At 37.5% G+C, this 23,285-nt stretch overlaps 3 protein-coding genes across 8 annotated transcripts in view; 2 read left to right on the top strand and 1 right to left on the bottom strand.

Moving 5' to 3' along the window:
• Nucleotides 1-1,031: 1,031 nt before the first annotated feature.
• Nucleotides 1,032-15,169, top strand: avil (advillin). The gene is made up of 20 exons (XM_077528498.1): nt 1,032-1,167; nt 3,247-3,351; nt 3,451-3,525; nt 3,625-3,821; nt 4,299-4,407; nt 4,497-4,607; nt 5,989-6,194; nt 6,277-6,355; nt 7,919-8,017; nt 8,096-8,249; nt 8,339-8,439; nt 9,571-9,708; nt 9,787-9,945; nt 11,304-11,483; nt 11,542-11,690; nt 13,416-13,560; nt 14,015-14,203; nt 14,304-14,372; nt 14,447-14,557; nt 14,656-15,169. Exons 2-20 carry the CDS (start codon nt 3,292-3,294, stop codon nt 14,767-14,769), a joined length of 2,445 nt encoding a protein of 814 aa, XP_077384624.1. The 5' UTR covers nt 1,032-1,167; nt 3,247-3,291; the 3' UTR covers nt 14,770-15,169.
• LOC144023268 (uncharacterized) lies at nt 15,165-19,674 on the bottom strand. Of its 2 annotated transcripts, none has more exons than XM_077528505.1 (6): nt 19,450-19,674; nt 19,112-19,186; nt 18,656-18,694; nt 18,367-18,528; nt 18,214-18,297; nt 15,165-16,788 (listed from the first exon to the last, which is right to left on the bottom strand). In XM_077528505.1, the coding sequence occupies exons 1-6, from the start codon at nt 19,540-19,542 to the stop codon at nt 16,330-16,332; spliced, it is 912 nt and encodes a 303-aa protein (XP_077384631.1). In that variant the 5' UTR covers nt 19,543-19,674; the 3' UTR covers nt 15,165-16,329. The 2 variants fall into 2 exon arrangements, with proteins under 2 accessions (XP_077384631.1, XP_077384632.1); XM_077528506.1 differs by having other exon boundaries at nt 18,656-18,691.
• Nucleotides 19,062-23,285, top strand: part of gdf11 (growth differentiation factor 11) — a 29,670-nt gene continuing 25,446 nt past the window's right edge. For 2 of the 5 annotated variants that reach the window (XM_077528504.1, XM_077528500.1), the window contains exon 1: nt 22,409-23,182. In XM_077528504.1, the coding sequence (XP_077384630.1) occupies nt 22,768-23,182 (415 nt within the window). In that variant the 5' untranslated portion in view covers nt 22,409-22,767. Of the gene's footprint in view, nt 19,190-21,437; nt 21,487-22,408; nt 23,183-23,285 lie in introns of those variants that run through there. The other 3 variants (XM_077528501.1, XM_077528502.1, XM_077528503.1) reach the window with 3 other exon arrangements.

Here is a 23,285-nt window from a genome sequence, read left to right as displayed (position 1 = left end):
GTTCACTACCCTTCTATAGCTACCCCGTTAAAGAACGATGATAAACATACCGTGTGTTAACCAATTGGAGATAAATTGAAGATAAAAGTCTATCACACGATAAAATCTCTCATCTCTCTCCAGCGATGTCTCTCTTTCGTCTGTCAAACTTTCTCGCACCTTCCAACTTATGTGACCCAAAACGGATAGAAAAACAAAATGACAAAGGTTTATATGCAAATTTTACAGGCAAATAAATACACCTGCGTAAAATAATAAACTTGAAGTGGGAGCCAACCTTATAAACATTTCTTGATAATAATGTTAGATGTGACCTCATTTGTCTAAACATGACATTCTGATTAATATTGCATTAATAAGAGTTATGATGCAAAATCCAGTTGTTGTTTTTTTTAAGCCATCTTAGAGGCCAGCCATTTAGCCACTTGCTGTCGACTGAAGATGACATCACAGTTGCTCAGGGCTCAGACAACGACCAATCACAGCTCACCTCTTTTCTGAAGCTGAGCTGTGATTGGTTGTTACCTGAGGCCTACGTAACACTGATATCATCTTCAGTCGACAGCAAGTGGCAAAATGGCCGCTGCCTAACTCATATTCCAGTAACACAATATCAACCAGAATACCATATGTAGACGAGTGGGGCTGCATAGAACATATAATTGTCAAAAACATTTTGGGGGGGTTGACCACCACTTTAAAGATTACAGAGTGTCATTGTCATGGCAACCGACGGTTATAGTCTACTAGCGCCAGCTGCAACTGGTAACAGCCAGTATTGGCGATTATTGAAATCTTGACTTTTTAGAACCACGGTAACTGTCAAACCGGTAAACGGCTCATGTCTAGTTCTGAGGTTCTGACTGAATATCTGGCCATCCTGATTCTGAATTGTCATGACAAGCGATATATAGAACACTTATGATGGACATGCCTTGAATTCTAAGATGTTTGACTGACAAAACCCTTCAAATCCACAGGGTCCTTTGTAGTACCTCTTATGACTGCGATGCGCATGACATCAGAGAACACCGTTCTTTATTTCATCATTACCTTTTCAGCCCATAATCTTAAAAGCCACAAGTTGCCAGAGTAACGCGTTTCGACGGAGGATGTACAACCTATCTTGAACAAGCCAAACATTTTGATCCAGTCTGTTGAGAAATTGTAAGTATAATTTGTTGGCTTTCTATCTTCACTTTACAGGAGATGATAATGTCGACGGATTCACAAGTTGAACATTGTTCTGTTGAAAGACATTTAGGTTGTTAGTTGTCTTTGCCAGATCACAGTACTTTAATTAGAGGGCTGACAAATGCTTGAAGCCAAACAGTAGTTGGAGTGAGTAGTAAGTTAGTCTGGTACTCTGTAATTATTTCCACCTTCTGCAATTTTCAAAGATCAAAAAGCTGAAAGGGATACTCTACTTGTTATGCCATATTTTTCCACTTTAATTTAGAAAAAAAGTGAGCCACTGTGCTCACGCTGTTGATTCATGACCATTTTCCAGTAGTCTCAACTTGAAATGGTTTGTCATTCGTTTCATTTTGGCCAGTAACTTGCATGACATCATTTCGATCGAGGCACATGCGAGGAGAATTTCTGGAAAAATGGCAAAGTAATAAATAGCGTTTTCAATTCTACAAGACTGAAAATGTTATTTAACTTGTCATTCATGCTGTCTTTTCTTGTGTATGTGCTGAGTCACATGTGAGTGGAAGTCCTGGAAAATGGAAAAATACTGAGTTGCTTAACTTGTCACTCATGTTTTCTTTTCTTGGTATGTAAAAGTAAAATGAGAAGCATGAAAAGTGTTAAATATTATTCACAATATGAACTAAAATCGTATATACTTAGTAAGGTTACAGCTTAGCTACAGCCTAGCACATGTCAGGACATTGAACTATAGAGCTTTGTTTTCATAGATGCACATGCAAAAAAATCTGGCTGATTTTTATGGAGCCACAAAAGATTTCTGCGCCTGTTTGCCAATTTGGCATTCTGCCATGGAATGTCCTTAAAGATACACTCAGCAGAAAGACAATTTGATGGCATAAAGTTGGACTAAAGTTTCCTTGCTCAGACTATGTCTAAATAGTGGCGCAGCTAGTCTAATGTGATTTTGGAGACTTTGATTTGAGCACAGGATGACAGATTCTGGGCTGTGCAGACATTTGGCGTGAACGTGAGATGTATTTCATTCATAAAATAACTAGGTTTATTTATTTATTTATTTATTTATTTATTCATTCATTAAGAATCACTAGGTGACACGTCTATTCGGGACCAGAGTGGACTATTGAGCATGACATTTAAATGGAATGAAAGGAGCCATTTTGATTGGCCATGATCAAAGTCGGCATTGAGATTCAAACCCAGAACTTAGAACTGTGAAGCAGATGTACTACCGTACTCAAAACACCTCCAATACTGAAATATAAATTAAACATTCATTTTCACAGTGCTAACCATTAAACGGATACCTGACTCATTTAACCATTTTCATTTATGAAAAGTTAATGTTTTTTCTATAATTAATGTGAAAACATTATTTTTCATGTACAATATAATAGCTTTAAAAACACATATTCACACTTCCTATCGCCTGAAGATGACCTCACGTGTGTGTGGGTAACGACCAATCATGGCTCACTTTGTGGATGTCACATGACCTATCCCAGAAAACAGGTGAGCCGTCATTGGTCGTTACCCGTTTACTGAGCACCTATGATGTCAATTTCAGTCGACAGAAAGTGGTGAAATGTCTTTTTAAAGCTATTAGTTGTATGTGAACAATAATGACATTCTCATATTAATTAGAGACAAAATAGAAGAATAATAATGCATCAGGTTTATATCACGCTTTTCTTGACACCCAAATGCTTTACAATAATAATTATTAAATACATAAATAAATGTTTTATAAATAAAATATAAACTTTTCATTGCTGAAAATAGCTAAGAAAGCTTTTTTTAATTTTTATTTTTATTTTTATTTTTTAAAACGATTTGCCTACATGGTCATGTGTCATCCTCAGTGATTGGGCAAAACTTTGTGAAATCCCAAAGCACGCAAATGCATGCAAATTGTTTTGCTGGCTGCATTGTATGAAAGACTTTTTGTTATCAAGCCAATCAAACTCAACTGAAGGTATGTTCTTTATGAATATGTATTGTTGTTAAACATTGTCTTGGTTTTGTTGATGTTTGTTGTGCGTCTCCCGGGTGATGTTTTTATTTGAACAGGTGTAAAATAAGTAACAAAATCGGCCTTCCACAACTGCCTGCGACATGGAGAACACATTTAAAGCCGTAACGCACACCCCTGGGATTATAATCTGGAGGATTGAGGTACTTGTGTAGTTTCCCTTCACATATTGCCAGAACAGTGATGACTACTTTTACAATGAAATGAGGGAAACAGTCATCTTTGTCGTGTTTGTGAAACAGCAAATGGAGCTTGTTAAAGTCCCCGAGAAGGCATGGGGACATTTTTATGAGGGTGATTGCTATGTTCTTCTTTATGTAAGTACAAAATGGATCCATCATCAGTCTAGTCGTGGTGTTGAGATCTTGTTCTTTTCTGTTAACATGCTTGCCGGATATGACTTCTTGAATCTCCAGACCCAGAAAGTAAAAGGCTCCCTGCACTATGACATCCATTACTGGATCGGCTCGCAGTCCTCTCAGGAAGAACAGGGTGCAGCTGCTCTTTACACTATACAGTTGGACGACTTTTTGGGTTCCACTCCGGTTCAGCACAGGGAAGTTCAGGACTACGAGTCCGATGTGTTCAAGGGCTATTTCAAGCAAGGAATAATGTGAGTGAAAGTGCAATTTGGGGATTTTGATCTTGATGTCCATTCACCGCTCAACAACAACAATAATAATAATAATAATAATAATAATAATAATAATAATAATAATAATAATAATAATAATAACCTTTTTTTTTAATTCAATAAATGGACTGGAATTGCTTAACTTGTCATTACAAATCATGCAGTTAAGATACTGACTCCCGTCACTCAACTCAAGCTAGCAGATAAAATGAGAAGAACAGAAGCCCCGGAATTGAGCCATGTGGAACACCATACTAAGTTAATACTAGATGTGATCGCATGACTGAAATAGTTAAATCACAAATCACAATGTTCTAAATATACAATAAAATTACTATTTTTTCCCTGCGCCATACTCTTGTTAACATAAAGTGGTAAAAAAAATGTTAAACTAATGGAAATAGGGCTACATCAACTACTGAGTGTGTTTTCCCCACCCTGTGTCGTATATCGCAGCTATAAGAAAGGCGGAGTCGCAACAGGCATGAGGCACACCGAAATCAACGCCTACGACATACAGAGGCTGCTACATGTCAAAGGAAGGAAACGGGTGGTGGCCAAGGAGGTGAGCACGGGATTTCAAGGGGGGGTTATGTAACACGAATCACAGAGCGCCTTGTGTACACACGCTGCTTCTGCTCCAAATGGTTTCAGGTGGAGCTGTGCTGGAAGAGCTTCAACCTCGGGGATGTGTTTCTATTGGACATTGGGAAGACCATCATCCAGTGGAATGGACCGAAGAGCAACAAACAGGAAAGACTTAAAGTAAGATTATTGTGAGCATGTGACCTTGCGCCGCTTCCACAATTTCTGCATTGTGATCTCGTTTTAAGCTCTTTCATCTATCCTTAGTTCGGTACTTCTAATAAGTATTCCTGTTACCAGCAGTTATGGTTGTTAGTACACAGTTTAGTAGTGATGACATTAATGCATAACTACTAATATCTAGCGGTAAATATCAAGTATAAGGACTAATTTCTGCATTATTGAAAAATACTCAGAAGTAATATACAAAAATAATTAGCAAGATGTTTTGCCTCTGTCATTGCAACGTGGAAATTACAGTATATGATCGCAATTACTGCTCATATCTTTATAGGACTCAATTGTAATTCCTGTATTTCAACACAAATATTCAGACGTAGTTGCTAAATTGTTAGGAATGATATTGTTACACAGTCATACCACAACATTACCATACATACCATACTTAACCCATTCAAACCCCAAAACGTATAAATACGTTTTTTTAATACTTTGCCCTGCACTCCCAAAGACGTGTTTATATGTGTTTTATGTTTTGTTTTGTGTGTGTGTTATTTTTTTTTGTATGCTAGAGCATACAGAAGGCTTGATAGAGCATCTCACATGAGGTCACTTAAAACAATAGTAGTTATAACTAAAAACAGCCAGCAGATGGCAGCAGAGTATAAGAGATCAGCCAAGGCCATGTTGCAACAAGGTCTTTTTGCCAGTGTTTTCACTAAGTTTTTGAATAATGATGAAACTTAGCAATATTCAAATGCGAATTTGTCAAAAAGCGGAAACAGATACAAATATCTTCTTTTTTTTTTTTTTCCTGATTCAAAAGCCAGTAAAACAGCCGGGAATGAAGGGGCTTGCTTGAAGTGAAAATTGCTGGGAGTGAATGAGTTAACTGTATTAAGTAGCTAGTTAGATGTATTCTGCAAAATAAAATCATGGATCAGAGTACAGTGCAGTACTCTGTTTTTTGCACAGGTACTGTGTGATCATTACGTTCACATTATTTTTATTCAGTATTGCTAACTGCATTATTACACACGTATTACATTGCTAGAACAGTCACGTAATTTATGAATTTTTATTTAAATACTAATTTTTGCACAGGTAATGTGTGGTCATTACTTTCATATTTTTCAAGATTACTAACTGCATTACTACACATCTATTACATTGTTACAACAGTCAAGTAATTTATGAATTTTTACTCAAAGTACTGACTGTAATTTTCATACTGATAAATACTGAAGTAGCTATGACATTGCTACAGAAGTGATCAGTAGTACTGTGCTTAGATTAACAATCAATTATTTGTCAGTAAATTAATTGTAGCAGTTTTCAATTATGCATGAAAATATGAGAACATTTATCTCTTGACCGTCAGGGTATGCTGCTGGCCAAAGACATCCGAGACCGAGAACGAGGGGGTCGGGCGGAGATCAAGGTGATCGAGGGCGACGCGGAGCAAAACTCCCCTGACGTCATGGAGATGCTGACTAACATTCTTGGGGAGAGATACGGCCACTTGACAGACGGACCTCCTGATGAAGCCCCTAACCGGGAACAAATGGGAAAACTCAGTCTTTACCAGTAAGCCAAACCGCAGAACAATGCTCTTCATTGTTTCTTCAAGTCTGTGTGATGATTCCTCTTTTGCGTGCACTTTTTCCAGTGTGTCAGATGCTGAAGGGCAGATGCAAGTTGTAGAGGTTGCTAGCAGACCGCTGGTTCAAGAACTGCTCAACAATAATGTGAGTTGCTGTCTTTGACTTCGAAAGGTCTGTGAAGTCTTTACTTCAGGCCGCTGAGCAATATTTGGTGCATTTATTTCAGTATTTTTCTTAAAATTGGTGACTGAAATTGTATTTGTAGGCTTTACATGATCAGGATTTTTGAAGCCTATCAGCTAACTGATCAGTTAACTTGTAACCGATCCGATCAGAAGATGGACCAATCTATCCAATCTATTTAAAGATTACTGTACTGTCCACCACCGAGAGTCACGATTGAGACTGGGTCGGCCCACAAATTGCAAATATTTGCATATAATTGAAGCACACTGAAATGCATTGAGGAAAAAAAAGAATAACAACTAAAACTTAAAAATTCACATTGAAAAAAAAAAATAGAAAGAAAATTGAGGTTTGTGGGGTTCTGGCTGTAGTGATAAACTATGGATTATTAACAATGGGAGGACAGAACATCCCTGGAATGAACGAGATTGTGTTTGATGAAATGGATCTATGAATTTTGACATTACAACCGAGCACAGATTTTGTACAAAATGCAAAATATCTGCAGAACAGATTTGTGTCTATTTGTTATAATATTTGCATACATTTATCTCATTGATGAACAATTTTGTAGTAACACATTACAATAAATAAATAAATAAATAAAAAATAAAATACCGTACAGTATTTGCTTGGGGATAATTTGATTCTAAATCTTAAAAACTAAAATTACTATAATAAATGTTTTGTATTTTTGTACTTATTTTATCTCATTAAAGAATGCTCAGGACAGTCTGTCAACTTTTAAATCATACGTATGTGGCCCACTCCTATGTGTGGTTTATAGAACCGTGAGCTCCCTCTAGTGGTATGTAAAAGAATGACAGTTCAGAACTTTTTAGCCCAAAAAACATTTACTTAACATTCACTCCCAGCCATTTTCACAGAAGCAATCTCCTTCACTCCCGGCTGTTTTACTGGATTTTGACTGATTTTGCAAGACCCATAGAATATTGTGTTTTATTGCTATAAAAACATGGAACCTACCAAACGAATGATTAGTCTCTTCTTTCATTAGGAAAAAAAAAAAGTATATTTCTATCTGTTTCCATTTTACAGCAATTAGCATTTGAATATAGCTAATGTTCATCATCATTATTTACAAATCTATTTAGAATTTTGAGTAATTTATCTTTTATTCAATATGGCCGTGGTTGATCTCCTTTGCTCTGCTGCCACCTGCTGGCCGTTTGAGTAATAACTACCATTTCTTCCGTTCTTTGCAGTTGAGAGGTTCCATCAAAGCCTTGCATGAAAAAACATTAAAAAAAAAAAGAAAAAAAAAAGTATAAATATGTCTTTGGAACATTTTAAATGGAACGTATGTAAACATTTTTGGGAGCAAATTAGTTAATGTTTCTAGATTTTTTTTAATTTTTTTATTTAGGTTTTATGGCTTACAATTTTTTTTAATAATAAAACATATGTCTCGTGTCTACTGTATTTTAATGTTGGTCATGATGGTAGCTAAGGTGGTACTTGGTGTGAACAGTTTGACAACCAAATATAAAATGTGTACAGGACTGCTACATCCTGGACCATGGTGGGTCAAAAGTGTTTGTATGGAAGGGGAAGAAGGCCAATAAAGCTGAGAGGCAGATGGCCATAACCAGAGCTTTGGTGAGTAACCCGCATCCAGTTGTTGACGGGTATATACTGCATGGTCACATCTTCTCAATATGCAATTGCACTTTTCAGGAGTTTATGGAGGCAAAAAACTATCCCAGCACGACAAACGTGGAGGTGATGAACGACGGCGCCGAGTCGGCTCTTTTCAAGCAGCTTTTCCAGACGTGGACAGTGAAGGATCAGACTCAAGGCCTGGGCAAAGTGCACACAAAGGGAAAAGTTGGTATGTAACATTGTCTGTAACATTACACAACAAGAGTAGCGTTAAAATAATTGTGCATTATTGAATCATTGTTGTCATTACTATTTTAGCTACTGTCACTCAGGAGAAATTTGATGTCTCTGTGATGCACGAGATCCCAGCGATTGCCGCACAAGAGAGGATGGTGGACGACGGCACCGGCCAAGTGGAGGTTGGTGATAGTGTGTGCAGCCGACAACACTGACAGGACCATATTTTTACTCTTATTAACACAAATGTCCTGGAGATTATTATTTATTTATTTATTTTATGTATTTATTTTATGTATTTATTTTTTGGTAATTTAAACATGCTAGCATGATATGAATGCCTGTAATTGACCAAAAAGCAGGAAGTAGAACAAGGATATCATAACTGGCAAGTTAGAAATACATGGTGCTCATATACAAAAAGTACATTGGGACATCAGAGCCTGTGATGATTTATTAATCTCGCACAACAATTCAAATGTCAATTCAATTCAAAACTCATTTTTGGGGAAATTTATATAAAGATGCTCTAGAATAATTTTGGTGTACTCTCTGTGTAATGTTATTTATAATTTTTATTTTTTACTTTGTGTAAGATATTTTTAAATTTATTTTTTACTCTGTGTAACGTTACTATTTTTTATTTTTTATTTATACTTTCTGTGTAATTTTATTCATTCATTCATTCATTCATTCATTCATTCATTCATTCATTCATTCATTCATTCATTTTTACTCTGTAATGTTATTTTTTAAAATTGAACCAGGCTACAAAAAAGGTTTTCATCATCATTGCCTTAATAGCTTTCATCATATCAACTGTATACTCCTGTTAAATGTTTTTATAATCTTAATTTTATAAGATTAATTTGTAATTTTATAATATAATTTTTCATAATCTCAAACTGTATCTAGTAAATAAGTACATTTTATTTCTATAGCACGAGGGATGTTCAATACCAAAATTTTTTTCATATTGATACCAGTACGAGTACTTTATCACTCCTACCAATACCATAAGTAATTTTGATTACATAAAATTTTGATTGCATAAGCAAAAAAACAAACAAACAATGACATAATTTTAAAGAGCGACTGTATGTATCCCACTTTAGCAATTTTCTATTCTTTGACCTTCTAATCCCGTATAGTAAAATGGCAGTGTATATGACAGTAAAATATTTTTTTATTTTTTTTTAAATAGCAGCAACTCAAATGGAAGACCTGGGAATAATACCACGAGGTCCCTATGTATTAATTTTTTTTCAATAAATTCATAACAGTGATGTCACAGTGACTGCGATTGCACTCAGGTTTGGCGAATTGAGAATCTGGAGCTGATACCCGTGGACCCTCAACGTCATGGCTACTTCTACGGAGGAGAATGTTACTTGATCCTCTACACTTATATAGTGAACAAAAAGAAGAGCTATCTGCTCTACGTTTGGCAGGTGAGGCTCCATCACCAACTCGCCCCGTCTTCCCGCCTCATCTTCGGAGGTTGAACTAATCATCGCGCGCTGTTGTAGGGCCGCCATGCCACACAGGATGAGATCGCAGCGTCTGTTCTTCACGCCATAGATATGGACCACATGTACGACGGTGCGCCGGTTCAAGTGAGAGTGACCATGGGCAAAGAACCGAGACACTTTTTGATCATTTTCAAAGGCAAAATGATCATCTTTGAGGTATGAATGTGAACGCACGTCTCAGAGTCAAGTCAAAAATTTTCTTGACAATGTTATATGTGGTCCCACTAGTCTACACATGGTACAGTGTTCCCTCGTTTTCCGCTGGGGTTAGGTTCCAAAAAATACCCGCAATAAATGAAATCCGCGAAGTAGTTAGCTTTATGTTTTACAACTCTTATAAATGTTTTAAGGCTCTAAAATCCCTGACCGCACAATTCATACACTTTTCTCATTGAGGCATTTACATGTTCTCACATTTCTCTCTTGTTCAAACATTGACAATGTTCAAACCTTCAGAAATTTTACAAAATGGGTATATTACTGTAAAAAAAATATGCAAAATTGCACTTAAAAAAAAATCTGCGATACAGCGAGACCGCGAAAAGTGAACCGTGTTATAGCGACGGAAGACTGTAGTGAAATTAAAGGGATACTTAACTCATTGAGCCATTTTCAGCAGTAAAAAGTGAATATTTTGTCTAGAAGGAATTTGATAACTTCATTATTTTTCATATAGAATTAATACATTTAAAAACATTTTTTTCCACTTGCTGTCAACTGAAGATGACATCACCTGTGCTCAGGAAGTAGGTAACGACCAAGACCAATCATGGCTCAGTTTGCTCAGTTTGCTGACCAAACTCAGAAAACAGGTGAGCCATGATTGGTTGTTACTTCCTCAGCACAGGTGATGTCATCTTCAGTCGACATCAAGTGAAACATTTTGTTTTCAAATGTATTAATTCTACATGAAAAATAAGTTATCAAATTCCTTCCAGACAAAATACTAACTTTTTACTGCTGAAAATGGCTCATTGAGTCAAGTATCCCTTTAATATTAATCCAATTTGGGGGCGGCCATTTTGCCTTGTATTGCCGCTTGGTGTCAACTGAAAATATCACAGTTGCTCATGGCTCAAGTAATGACCAATCACGGCTCATCTTGAGAACATCACATGACCAAACTCAGAACGCAGGTGAGCCGTGATTGCTTGTCTCCAACGGTGATGTCATTTTCATTTGCAAGTGACAAAGTGGCCCCCCGGGCTCTGGGTGGCCGAGTGATTTCCATCGCTTAACCCACCCAGGAGACCATGTTTGTATGTGAGTGTTCTAAAAATAATAATAATAATAATAATTAATAATTATAAAAATAATGGCAAAAAAAAAATGGTTGCCCCTTTGAAATAGATAAAAACAGATGGATTTTGTAGTCATATTCCACAAATGCAATACTAATCAGAATGCCGTGTTCAGACTTGTGGGGGCGTATAGAGCATATTATTGTTGAATAGAATCCCAGTGGGATCCAGTTTCTACCCCCTATAATGTTTGCCACCCTTCTTTTATGTTAGGGGGGCTCATCCAGAAAAAGACTCTCTGACCCAGACCCACCAGTGCGGCTGTTCCAGGTTCAAGGTTTTGAGCCCTCCAATACGAAAGCCATTGAGGTTCCAGCGCTGGCCTCTTCTCTCAACTCCAATGATGTGTTTCTGCTCAAGTGTCAGACTGGACATTATCTGTGGTGTGGAAAGGTACGCAAAAACGTAACAATGGTGTCATTAGGGAGCCAATGACATTTGGTATTTGTAGGGCGCAAGTGGAGATGAGCGGGACATGGCAAAGGAGATCACCTTAGTCATTGGACACAAATCGAATGGCCACATTGTTGCCGAGGGTCACGAGCCTTTGGAATTCTGGGAGATGCTCGGTGGACAGGCTCCATATGCCAGTGACAAAAGGTAAAGGTGGCCTGTTTTCATCCATCTCAGGGTGCGTCCATTTTGCGACTTGCTGTTGACTGAAAGTGACATCACGGTTGCTCAGGTAACAACCAATCATGGCTCAACTTGAAAATGTCACATGACCAAACTCAGAAATGGGTGTCAGCTGGTTGTTGAAAATAACTGTGATGTCATTTTCAGTTGACAGCAAGTGGCAAAATGGCCGCCCACTGAGATGGATAAGGACAGATAGATTTTGCTGCTTAATTGATATTTTTACAAATTTATAATATTCTTTGAATGAGTTAAAGATTTTGATTAAAAGATGAATAATAAATTATTTAAAAAACGTCAGAATCCAAATTTGTAAGTTAAAAGAGACAAAAGGTCAATGAAAATGTTTTTAAAAATACCTAAAAATGTCCAAGAAGTGACCATAAAATGTCAAAAGAGAGCAGGAAATTACAATAGGCTATAAAGTACACAAAATTGCAAAAAAAAATATATATATATATATATATATATATATATATATATATATATATATATATATATATATATATATTATTTTTGTTTTTTTAAGGCAGAAAAGGAAATGTTTAAAAATTAAACAAAATATCTAACAACGAATAGAAGAAAGGCAGAAAATTACCATAAAATGTCTTTGGAATTGCCCAAAAAAAAAAAAAAGTCAGTTTTTTAAAAGTCAAAAAAAGAAAATGTTTAAAAATTAACCAAAATATCCAACAATGAAAAGAAGAAATGCAGAAAAATGACCATAAAATGTCTTTGGAATTGCCAAAAAAAGTCAGATAATTCATCATTAAAAAAGTCAGAAAAAAACAAAATTATCATACAATGTACACAAAATTGCCAAAAAAAAGTTGTGATTTTTTTAAGGCAGAAAAGAAAATGTTTAAATATTGACCAAAATATCCAACAACGAAAAGAAAAAAGGCAGAAAAATTACCATAAAATGTATTTGGAATTGCTAAAAAAAAAAAAAAAAAAAAAAAAAAAAGAAGTCAAAAAATTCAGTATTAAAAAAGTCAGAAAAATAATTATCATATAATGTACACAAAATTGCCACAAAAAAAAAGTTCTAAGATTATTATTATTTTTTAAAGGCAGAAAAGAAAATGTTTAAAAATGAACCAAAATATCCAACAACGAAAAGAAGAAAGGTAGAAAAAATACCATAAAATGTCTTTGGAATTGCCCCCAAAAAAGGTCAGAAATTTCATTATTAAAAAAAAAAGTCTGAAAAAACCAAAAATTATCATAATGTACACAAAATGGCCAGAAATTCAGAATATTTATATATAAAAAGTCAGAAAAAAACGTTTCACAAGTAACTATAAAATATCCAAAAACAAAAGAAGAAATCCACAAAAATTCCATAAAATGTCCACAAAATTGTCCAAATTGCCAGAAAATTTATAGCCAAAAAAAAAGAAAAAAGGGGAAAAAAAATAGCCATAAAATTTCCAAAAAACGAAGAAGAGAGGCAAAAAAACCAACAACAACAACAATAACAACAACAAAGAAACATAATATGTACATACTGTTTTGTTCATCACAATGTTCAAAGGTTTTGCGGCTCCAGAGAGTTTTTTTTTCATGATTTGGTCTGAAATGCCTCTTTTGGCAGTTAAAGGTTACTTAAAATGAGGCTCACTGTGTGTCTATATGTCCTTTTGACCATGCCATTGTGTATGTGTTGCTTTGTGTGCATGTCCACAGGCTGCGGCAGACCGTTCCGGACCATGAGCCACGCCTGTTCGAATGCTCCAAGAAGTCGGGCCGTTTTGTCGCGACCGAGGTGGCCCAGTTCACACAGGACGACCTTAATGAAGAAGATATTATGTTACTAGACACATGGGACCAGGTAGGGAGGGGGAAGCAGACCAAATACACTATATATTATTGTCTTAATTAGTGCTGTTCCGATACCGATACTGGTATCGGCAGAGGTGCCGATACTGCATTAAAACAGTGGCATCGGTATCGGTGACTACTCGCAAGTAACATACTGATACCATTAATTCCAAAGCTAATATCGGATTTTGGATGCAGCATCTTGTGTCTTGCTTGTGCTCGACATTCACTGATATGTGACATGATCACTGCATGCCGATCTAAGATATTCTATTGGCTCTTGAATGCTGTGAACCAATGACAGGACAGCTTTTTCATGTTGAGGAAAAAAAACTCTTAGGTATCGGAATGGTATCGGTATCGGCCGATACTGCAAACCTGGGTATCGGTATCGGGGACCAAAAAACGGTATCGGAACAACACTAGTCTTAATACACATAATAACGCGTATTCTGCCATATTAGGTGTTTGTGTGGCTCGGTAAGGAGGCCAATAGAGTAGAACGCAAAGAGGCAGTCGTGACCATTCAGGAGTATCTGCGCACACACCCGGGCGACAGAGATCCTGAAACCCCTATCCTCTTGATCAAGCAAGGGTTCGAGCCGCCCACTTTCACTGGCTGGTTCACTGCTTGGGATCCTTACAAATGGAATGTAAGCGGGTTTTCACTGAAACATGAAATCATTGAGTAAAAGTCACCGTTTAGCAAAAAAAAAAAATAAATACTAACAAGTGCTTGTTTATAATTGGCAGGAAGGGAACAGCTATGAGGAAATTAAGAGAGAGCTTGGGAAAGTATCATCCCCTGGTGATGTTTTCAATGTATGTAGTGTACACTCTCACTCAACGATGTTTTACATGGCTAGCTCGTTTGTTTGACTGCTGTCACTTTCTAGGTTTACAGCGGTTCTGAGAATGATGCAAGCTTTGAGTGTTTTCCTGCTGAGGTTTTGGTCAAAAAGCTTGTCAGCGAGCTGCCTAGAAATGTGGATCCCACCCAGAAAGAGGTACGTTACTTCATTATTTTATTTACAGAGTGACATGAAACAAACAAATCCACTAGCAGAAAGCCACAAGTATCCAAAAATGTACTCTTTTTCTCCAGAAATATCTGACTGACTCCGACTTCTGCCACATATTTGGAATCACCAAAGACGAATTTGTAAACCTGCCAAAATGGAAACAAATCAACTTGAAAAAACAAAAGGGGCTCTTTTGATATTTCGTATGCATTAATGTCCAGCTACTGAGAACATTGCAATAAAACTTAGACATGTAAAATGTACATGTTTTTGTGTTAAGTGGTTTATAGTCTACAAAATATTAAAAATATAAGGCTTTGGATTCTGATGGCTGCATAGTTTTACATTGCAAATGTTTGGCAGAGGCCAATCTTCTTGCCTCCAAGCTCTAGTTTGCCACCTGTTGGACGAATATGTTACAGCATTATCAAATAAAGCATTTGAGACAAAAAAAAAATGTTCGCTACTAAAAGTAGATTTACAAACATGTTGAAATGCAATGAACATTTTGGTTTTGTCATAAGAACGCATGCCATTTTGGTATGGAGGTTCTGTATTTTCTTGGCTAAAACTTGAAAATAAAACAATTCAGCTTGATCAAGTCCTTTTATTCCAAAATTTCTGTTCAGTCTCCACAAGCTCATCATTTACTCTTACAGATAAACATTTTCTTCAGAAATCAAAATTATTCAGATGCAAAAGAACTTACAAGTTACAAGAATATATTTTGCATTTTTCCTGTCGAAAAATAACGATTTCCGAGTTAACATGTTGAAGGAAACCATTTGAAAGTCTCTAAACCGAGTTCCTTAAAGCAAAATATCCTCGGTCAAAGTTGCTAAAACATGAACTTTGTGTAATGACAAACAAACTTTTTTGAGAGAATGCAGCAACACGATGCCAGTGATTTTGTGGCAGACAGCATCAAAAACAGTCATCAGAGCTTTTGTGTGGCTCAAGTATTAGGACAAAAAACAATCATGTTGACTAAATATACAAAAACTAGAAACGTTCACAAGTTACATGTTCATTGCATCAGCATCCACAAGTGTAAAGAGGATGTGACGACGTCATGGAATTGCAGTCATTTGTAAATCATATTTTTCTTTAAAATATGATTAAAATGAATTGCCATGACGTGTTATATTTGCACAAGTGTTTTAAATAGTATAAAGATCAACGTATGTGCCATGTAGAAATAAGAGCTTCATGCAATCAACAGATCCCAAAAGTAGAAAAGAAAAAAAAAAAGTTTACAGCAATCAGACATGAAAAAATAAACTGCAGATGTGCAACCATGCAGTTTCCCTCACTGACGTTTGGTTCTAAAGGGAATGTTTTCAAAGAGCAAACTTGTGAAAAGTGCAAATGCAGCCAATTTCCCCTCAATCATAGAAAAGACATGAAAATACAACAGTTTTTGCTTTAAAGTCACTCATCTGGCAGTGAGTCAAGGTTCCCTTACTTGTAGAATTGACCGTAGCGGGGGGAGGGGGAAAAAAATCTCAAAATGCAGCCATATTTATGAGGACATATTGCAGACAAGTCAGTGTACTTATGGGGCTTGATCTAGTTTTAATGTATACAAAAAACAAACTTATTTCTTGTTCAGGCAGCAGCTAGCAAACATTTTGTGAAAAAGTATTTATAAAAAAAAAAAAAAAAGAGTAAGACACATAGCAAAGATATGACAGAATAAGATGAAGTATCAGCTCGTGAACCACCTGAGACTGGTAGCATTGAAAAAGGTAAATAAATTAAGACACGACGCAGTTATCACCGCTGTGAGGCTCCTGGGAGTCGCCGCCGTCTTTCCTTGCCGAGTCACGGGGCAACTCCAAAGGCACGTCGTCCTGCTCGGGAGTCTCGGCAGACGCGTCCTCGTACGTACTCGCCGTGTCCGAGTCGCTCTTGTCCGGGGACAGGTCTCGTTCGCCTTGGGCGCCGCTTTCGTAAGGCCTCCGGAGCACCCCGTCCTCACCGAGCGGGTCGTCCAGTGAGAGGGAGGGGGCGCAGTTGGCAACCCACTTCACTTTGGTCATAACGGTCCCTTCATCTCCCTGCGTGCACACGTTCTCCGGCGCAGCAGTCGCTTCGCTGGCAGAGGTGGATTGTGTGGCTTCCTTGGCGGGATCGTTCATTTGATGTCCTTGTTTCTTTGCGTCCACTTCAGTTTCATTTGTGTCCTCAGATTCATGGAGACAGATATTTTTTTCCTGTGAAGAGAAAGCAAAATGTCAACAACCAGTTACTAGCAAACTTTTTTTTTTTAATAAATATATTTTTTGTAATTACTACATCTAGGTGTGACAAATGGAACACAACGAACTCATTTGTACAGTGGATCATGGTGCATATGCATATATATATATATATATATATATATATATATATATATATATATGCAATTACATTTTTAATCCTAATTAACTCATTTGCTCCCAAGAGCGTATAAATACATTTTATTTTATGTTTTAGTGTCCCAAAGACGTATTTATAAGTTGTTTTTTTTAATGCTAGAGCATAGAGAAGGCTTTCATGTAGCCTCTCAACTGCAAAGAACGGTTGCAGAAATGGTAGTTATTACACAAATGGCCAGCAGGTGGCAGCAGAGCAAAGGAGATCAACCAGGGCCAGCTTGAAAAAAAAAAAAAGCCATTATTACTCACAATTCTAAATAGAATTGTGAAAAATTATTAAACTTAGCTATATTCTAATGCTAATTGTTGCAAAACAGAAACAGAAATATACTTTTTTTTTCCTGATGGAAGAAGAGACTCTAATCTTTCATGTTTTTATGGCAATAGAACACAATATTCTGTGGGCCTTGCAATTATCAGTCAAAATCCAGTAAAATAGCTGGGAGCGAACGGGATTGCTTGTGTGAAAATGGCAGGGAGCGAATGAGGTAAGCGCATTACTTCAATAGTTAACTCACGATTAATTGCAAATTTTACATCTGTTCTAAATGTATAATTTTTTTTTTCCTAAGTTTTCATACTCTTGTAAACATAAAAGTGGAGAAAATTGAGAAAACTAATATAAATATGGCTGCATCTTTTAGTCATGATGCAGTAATTTCATAATTCATAAAACTGAGTTAAAAAAAAAATAAAAATAAAAAACGAGGGAGATATGGATTTGTGTTGAGGTCATTTTTCTGCCACTAGATGGCATTATTGCATTTGTAAGACGATGGTGACAGCCCAGTGCATTTTTCTTTTCATATTGGGAGCTATCTAACTTTTAACATGAAGTAACTTGTGAAATTCTGCACATTTTAAAAATTTAAACTTGACCCCAGTATCCACAAATATATGCATTATTATTAAATTTATTACTGTTACATTTTGACATGTGTCTGCTGAGTTGCAACTGAAATTCCCCAGTACAGGCATGAATCGCGCATTAAAAAAAATTAGTGGCGTTAAAGGAATTTTAAATTACCTCAAAATTAACGCACTAATTTTGAGACCCCTATACGACAGCATTTCTGTAGCCATTTCAAATGTCACATGACCTGTATAAGCTGTATAAGCTATGAGCTTCTGAGGGTGTCCATTTTCCACAGTAATTGTATCACTAGGTTCTTGACTGTAATCGAATGCATTGTGGAAATAAACAAACAAACAAAACAAAACCTCTTTTAATGTCTCCACTTCCTTCATTAGCGAGTGAACCAAACGCTCCAGTTTCCTCTTGGCATCCCGCTCTCGCGCCAGCTCCTGAAAGCAGACGGGCATTTTTTTAATTTGGTCACAAAGCCAAACTACCACAATATTTGCATCACGCACCGCGTTAGCCTGCCCGGCCTCCCTCTGGGTTTCGGCCAGCAGCTCCTCCACACCTTCCAGCGTGTCCTGCAGGACGTCTACCTGGAACAACAGAGCCTCGCGCTCCACCTCCAGCCCACGCAGCTCGTGCAGCGCCTCGTCATAGCTGGCCTGCAGCTCCAGCTACGCGGCAGACAGTAACAAAAATCAGCGTGGGCTGAACTCACGTGGCAACGTGTGGGTGCGCGAGAGTGCGCTTAACAAGCTCACAAGAATCATCAGAGAGATTATAGCAATGACAAATAGTCACCATTTCTGGGAGTCCTGTTGAGAGGTCCTGGTCCGACTGCTGAAAGAAAAGCATTTCAAATAAATTAATTGAAATATATGCAATTGGAATTACTGTAATAATAATAAGAGCCCTAAAATAGTAAAAAATATATGGCATTGATAGTAATTAAATGTTTTTCCACCAGATGGCATTGCAGAATGTGCAAGTTAATTTTAGTGACATTTTTTTCAAATAAAGGTTGAGGAAAAACACCATTAGAGTGAAAATGTGTTCCCAATTAAATGGTCAATCAGATCCCCTTGTCCACGTTGAGACTGTGAATATATTTTTGCAACACAAGTCATGGAACTTTTCTGACACACCTCGTACAGCACTGCACTCTCAAACTCCAAATGAGTGACGCTTATCTTGATTACACGGATTTGTTTGAGGCCGGTGCAACGATTCGTTGCTCCTCTTGGACTGACTCCTTACCTGGCTGTCAGGCCTCCTCTTCAAGGTCCCTGGTCGGCTGTCGCTTCGTGTCAGACGCCTGGATGAGCTCTCAGCCTGGTGAGCGCACACACACACAGACAGCCCTTAGTATCTCAGCATGTTTTGTCAACAGCAGCACAGCTAGCTGGTATGAGGAAGTAGGTTGAACCCGAAACGTTCTCGCTCACGGAAGACGTCATTTACAGCTAAAATAATGCTCATTTTGTCGATGACGACATCACGTGACGTTGAACTATTTCAAGAAACCAAACGACACTATTCGAGGTGAATCTTAAACACATACAAAAAAGCCGCTGACTCTCTTTCTCTCCGCTCACCTCCTGTATGATGCTACGGAGTGATTCATCCTCGGTACGCGAGTATGTCCGCTTTTTTGGAGACCCACTGTTGTCCACAGTGACTGAAAGCATTTTTCTTTTTTTTGTTACCAATTTATACAAGTGGTGTTTATGTAAGACAGACACCTCCGAGCTCAGGCGGTGCGAGTTTCTCCTACGCAACACAACAGTAACAAGACAGTGGTGCTAAAGTAAGACAGTGCAATGACAAAGCCCAGCCCAGTTAAGTACGGAGAGCCACCAGGGACAATCAGACACCCACAAACCTCCAAACCTGTTTTTTCCCATGACTTTTTATTGAACCGTTTTAAAACAGACAACGTTATTAATAGAGGGGGAAACAAACAAAACAAAGAGAAGGGGAAAATTTTAAAACAATAACATAAAAAAAATATTGTTTGGTGTTCATTTCAAAAACTTAAAACTATGGTTTTGAATGACTATGGATTTGTGTAGGGTGGCTATATGAAATTCCGCCAAAAATTTATTATTATACGTATAAAACACTTTTCGTCATTAAAAAAAACAAACAGTAGCCTGTAACCATTCAAATGCATGGTGATTTCTTTACATTATTCTATTTTTTGACATCCTGTTTTAATGACTTTTATGAGCTGGAAGCCCAAATAATGTAAAAATAAACAAATAAATTCTTGAAATCACTTAAGTTGTGGGCCCTGAATCTATAATCTATGAAAGTTTGACTTTTTGAATGGAATTATGGAAATTGTGCAAGTTTTTGGGGATATTCAAATTTTTTGACGAGCACATGTACATAATTATTGCAACCTCCTTAGAAGTAACAGGTAGACAAAATTTGTTAAAAAATTCTAAATAGTTTAAAAGTAAACCGTCATTATTGAGTAACTGTCTAACCAGAATTGTGTTATTTTGAAACCAAGTTGGAAATAATAAATATCTGTTCTTATATTCTAAATTAAACATTTAGGGGAGGGAAATTTGTGCTTATAAATCAAAGACCAACCCAACAGCAATAATCTCAGGGCTGTTCTAGGTATGATACTTCCGCAATGTAACACTTCCCGTATGAAAACAAACAGCGTATTGTATATTGCTTTTTTCAATGACTAGCATACACACCAGGCAGATTCATGTTATAGTAGTCAAACGACATTTCCTCACATTTTGAAATCAAAATAAACCTCACAAATAGCATTACAATGATCCAAATTCCAATGCCTCTAGTTCAGACTGACTGGCCTAATTTATCGAACACTGCAACAGGGGCACAAGCCTCTAAATTGCCCATAGGTGGGAATGTGAGTGCGAATGGTTGTTTGTTTGTATGGGCCTTGCGATTAATGACCAGTCCAGGGATGCACCCCGCCTCTTGCCCAAATTACCCATCATGACCCTAATAAGGACAATATGGTTGGATTACTGTTGATATTATGACTCTCCCTGCTCTACTGTGTTTTGGGAGTCCTCATATCATGATCCACAATTTCAAATTGGATATTGTGTGAAAGAAAAAAAGAAAAAAATCTGGAAAGTGCAGACTAAATCACTTGATGTCACCTGCAAAACTGATACACTCGAGATCTTTCTCTAACTATTAATTAACCATAGAAACACAAGCTAATAATAGCACCATTCCAAAATTTACAACCTTATGTGGTTACATTTGACGGAGATACAAAATCAAAATGCATTGGCTCCTATCACTCAACTGGGATTACATAAGGATGATTCATTTTAATAACACATGAATAATATATGGCTTCTCATGAGCTATCCCTATAGTAGCCCATCATAAAAGTGTAGTCAAGGAGTGGCACACAAACACATCCACGCTAATGAAAACAGCCTCTTTATACAATAATATTCAAATAAAAAAAAGAAGTAAATACTAACTGAAAGTACAATCTACCTGAAATTTTCAATACCTTCTATTTTGGTATTTAAATCCGTAATGACAATTGATTTTTGACTTACTTGCTTTTCAGCAGCGTGCAGTCTGGCACCTCATAGTTGGAAGCCTGCCTGATGCCTACAGTAGGTGCACACCTACACACAGTGACTTCACTCCTGCCTTCATCATGACTTCTTACTTCAATAAATGTAAATTATTAGGTTGGCTTGAATTCCAGAAGAAATATGAAACGTCTATTTAATGATAGGTGGACTTTTGTTTTTCCTTTTGTGAAGGTGTTAAGTCAAATCGGTGACCTACCAACACAGAATACGTATCAGTATTCTGAAGTGCCGAAATTGTGAAGTGAAGGCGCGTCATTCTTTTTCCCCAGTAGATGTCACTAGTGGGTCAATGATGCTAAACCGGACAGCCCGCATTGGAAGCAGCTTCCACATTTATATATAGCAACATAATATGCTCAATTTAAAACAAATTCTGACATTTCATGGACGTATTGAGCTCCTGTGTCCAAAGTTAATGAGGCTGAATGGAAAAGAAAAGAAGTAAAATAAATAAATGGCCCTCGGTAATTATTAGTATGGACCTATTAAAAGTATTTACCATGTTTGTTTTTTGTTTCTTGACCATTTTTAAAAATATTATCAATGTGAATGAACATGTTAACTGAATCAGCATCACCTCATCTGACAAAGATATGAATCTGATCATTCGTTTGGCTGCAGGGAGATAAACTTAAAATTAATAAAAATTAAATAAATTATTTGGTTATTTGCTAAGAAGGCCATGGAGAGACTTACTGGAACACGTGATAAAACAAAGTGAGAACAATTTTTCATACCTTGTTTAAAAAAAACAAAAACAAAACACGACATATGACATATTATATAGGCTATAATAATTGTGTCTAATAAGAGACCTTGCACCCTCCACTCTGTCCCTCTTGACTTGGTGACAGACCTAAAAGCCTTTTGTTGCCATCTTAGCCAATGGAGACGGATGACGACAGCGGGCAGCTGAGATATATAAAGAGCACCCTTTTTGACCGCACATGCACATTTTCCAGTGACACTTCTGCACACTCACACACCTCCTTGGACTGAAACTAGTACAAGACGACGCCAAAAACAACCATCATACACGTGATCGGGCTATACGTTCATCAGATTGAGATTTACTCAACTTGCAATAAAGACAAACTGGAACGCACTTTTTTTTTTTTTTGTTCTCTCCGTACTGCAAAAGGCAACTTCTTGGTGTTGGATTAGATGCCACTCTGGTATAAGGACGGGAGCGACGCACAGCCAAGAGAGGGGATTTAACTGGTAACGTGAGTTAAACAACAAAAGGAAACAAGCACAAAAAAAAAAAAAAGTTGCATTGCCTGGTGTCCACGCATCGTCATGTCGAAGTATAACTTCTTATTGTGCTTGATGGTGCTCATTTCCCTGGGACAGTCGGGGAGCGATGAGCCCAATCTGCTGCTGTCTCCCGCCAGCGAGACGCCCACGGATGCCGGACTGTCGCTCCTGGACGAGGACGCCGGTTCCCACGAGTGCTCCGCCTGCGTTTGGAGGGAACAAAGCAAAGTGCTGAGGCTGGAGACCATCAAGTCGCAGATCTTGAGCAAGCTGCGGCTGAAGCAGGCGCCCAACATCAGCCGGGAGGTGGTCAACCAACTGCTGCCGAAGGCGCCCCCGCTCCAGCAGCTCCTGGACCATCACGACTTCCAGGGAGACGCGTCCACCCAGGACGAGTTTATGGAGGAGGACGAGTACCACGCTACCACGGAGTCCGTCATTACCATGGCTTCTGAGCGTGAGTAGCCATACTTCACGACTTCCGACACGCGCCGTGCGTAATTACGCAACCGAGATGACTTTTCGCACTTGAGTTTCTGTACCTCATGAGTGACATTTTT

Source organism: Festucalex cinctus, chromosome 8 (assembly GCF_051991245.1).
Source record: "Festucalex cinctus isolate MCC-2025b chromosome 8, RoL_Fcin_1.0, whole genome shotgun sequence".
Taxonomy (NCBI): Eukaryota; Metazoa; Chordata; class Actinopteri; order Syngnathiformes; family Syngnathidae; genus Festucalex; species Festucalex cinctus.
The sequence above is the reverse complement of the archived record's forward strand: the minus strand, read 5'-3'. Positions and strand labels throughout refer to the sequence as shown.

Coding starts and splice junctions, on each gene's coding strand:
- LOC144023268 (XM_077528505.1), bottom strand. CDS start 19,542: ATGCTTTCAGTCACTGTGGACAACAGTGGGTCTCCAAAAAAGCGGACA. Junction 18,529..18,655: donor CAACAGGACTCCCAGAAATG/GTGACTATTTGT, acceptor TCTGCCGCGTAG/CTGGAGCTGCAGGCCAGCTA. Junction 16,789..18,213: donor AAGTGGAGACATTAAAAGAG/GTTTTGTTTTGT, acceptor TTCTCTTCACAG/GAAAAAAATATCTGTCTCCA.
- avil (XM_077528498.1), top strand. CDS start 3,292: ATGGAGAACACATTTAAAGCCGTAACGCACACCCCTGGGATTATAATC. Junction 4,608..5,988: donor ACAAACAGGAAAGACTTAAA/GTAAGATTATTG, acceptor CTTGACCGTCAG/GGTATGCTGCTGGCCAAAGA. Junction 8,440..9,570: donor ACGGCACCGGCCAAGTGGAG/GTTGGTGATAGT, acceptor GATTGCACTCAG/GTTTGGCGAATTGAGAATCT.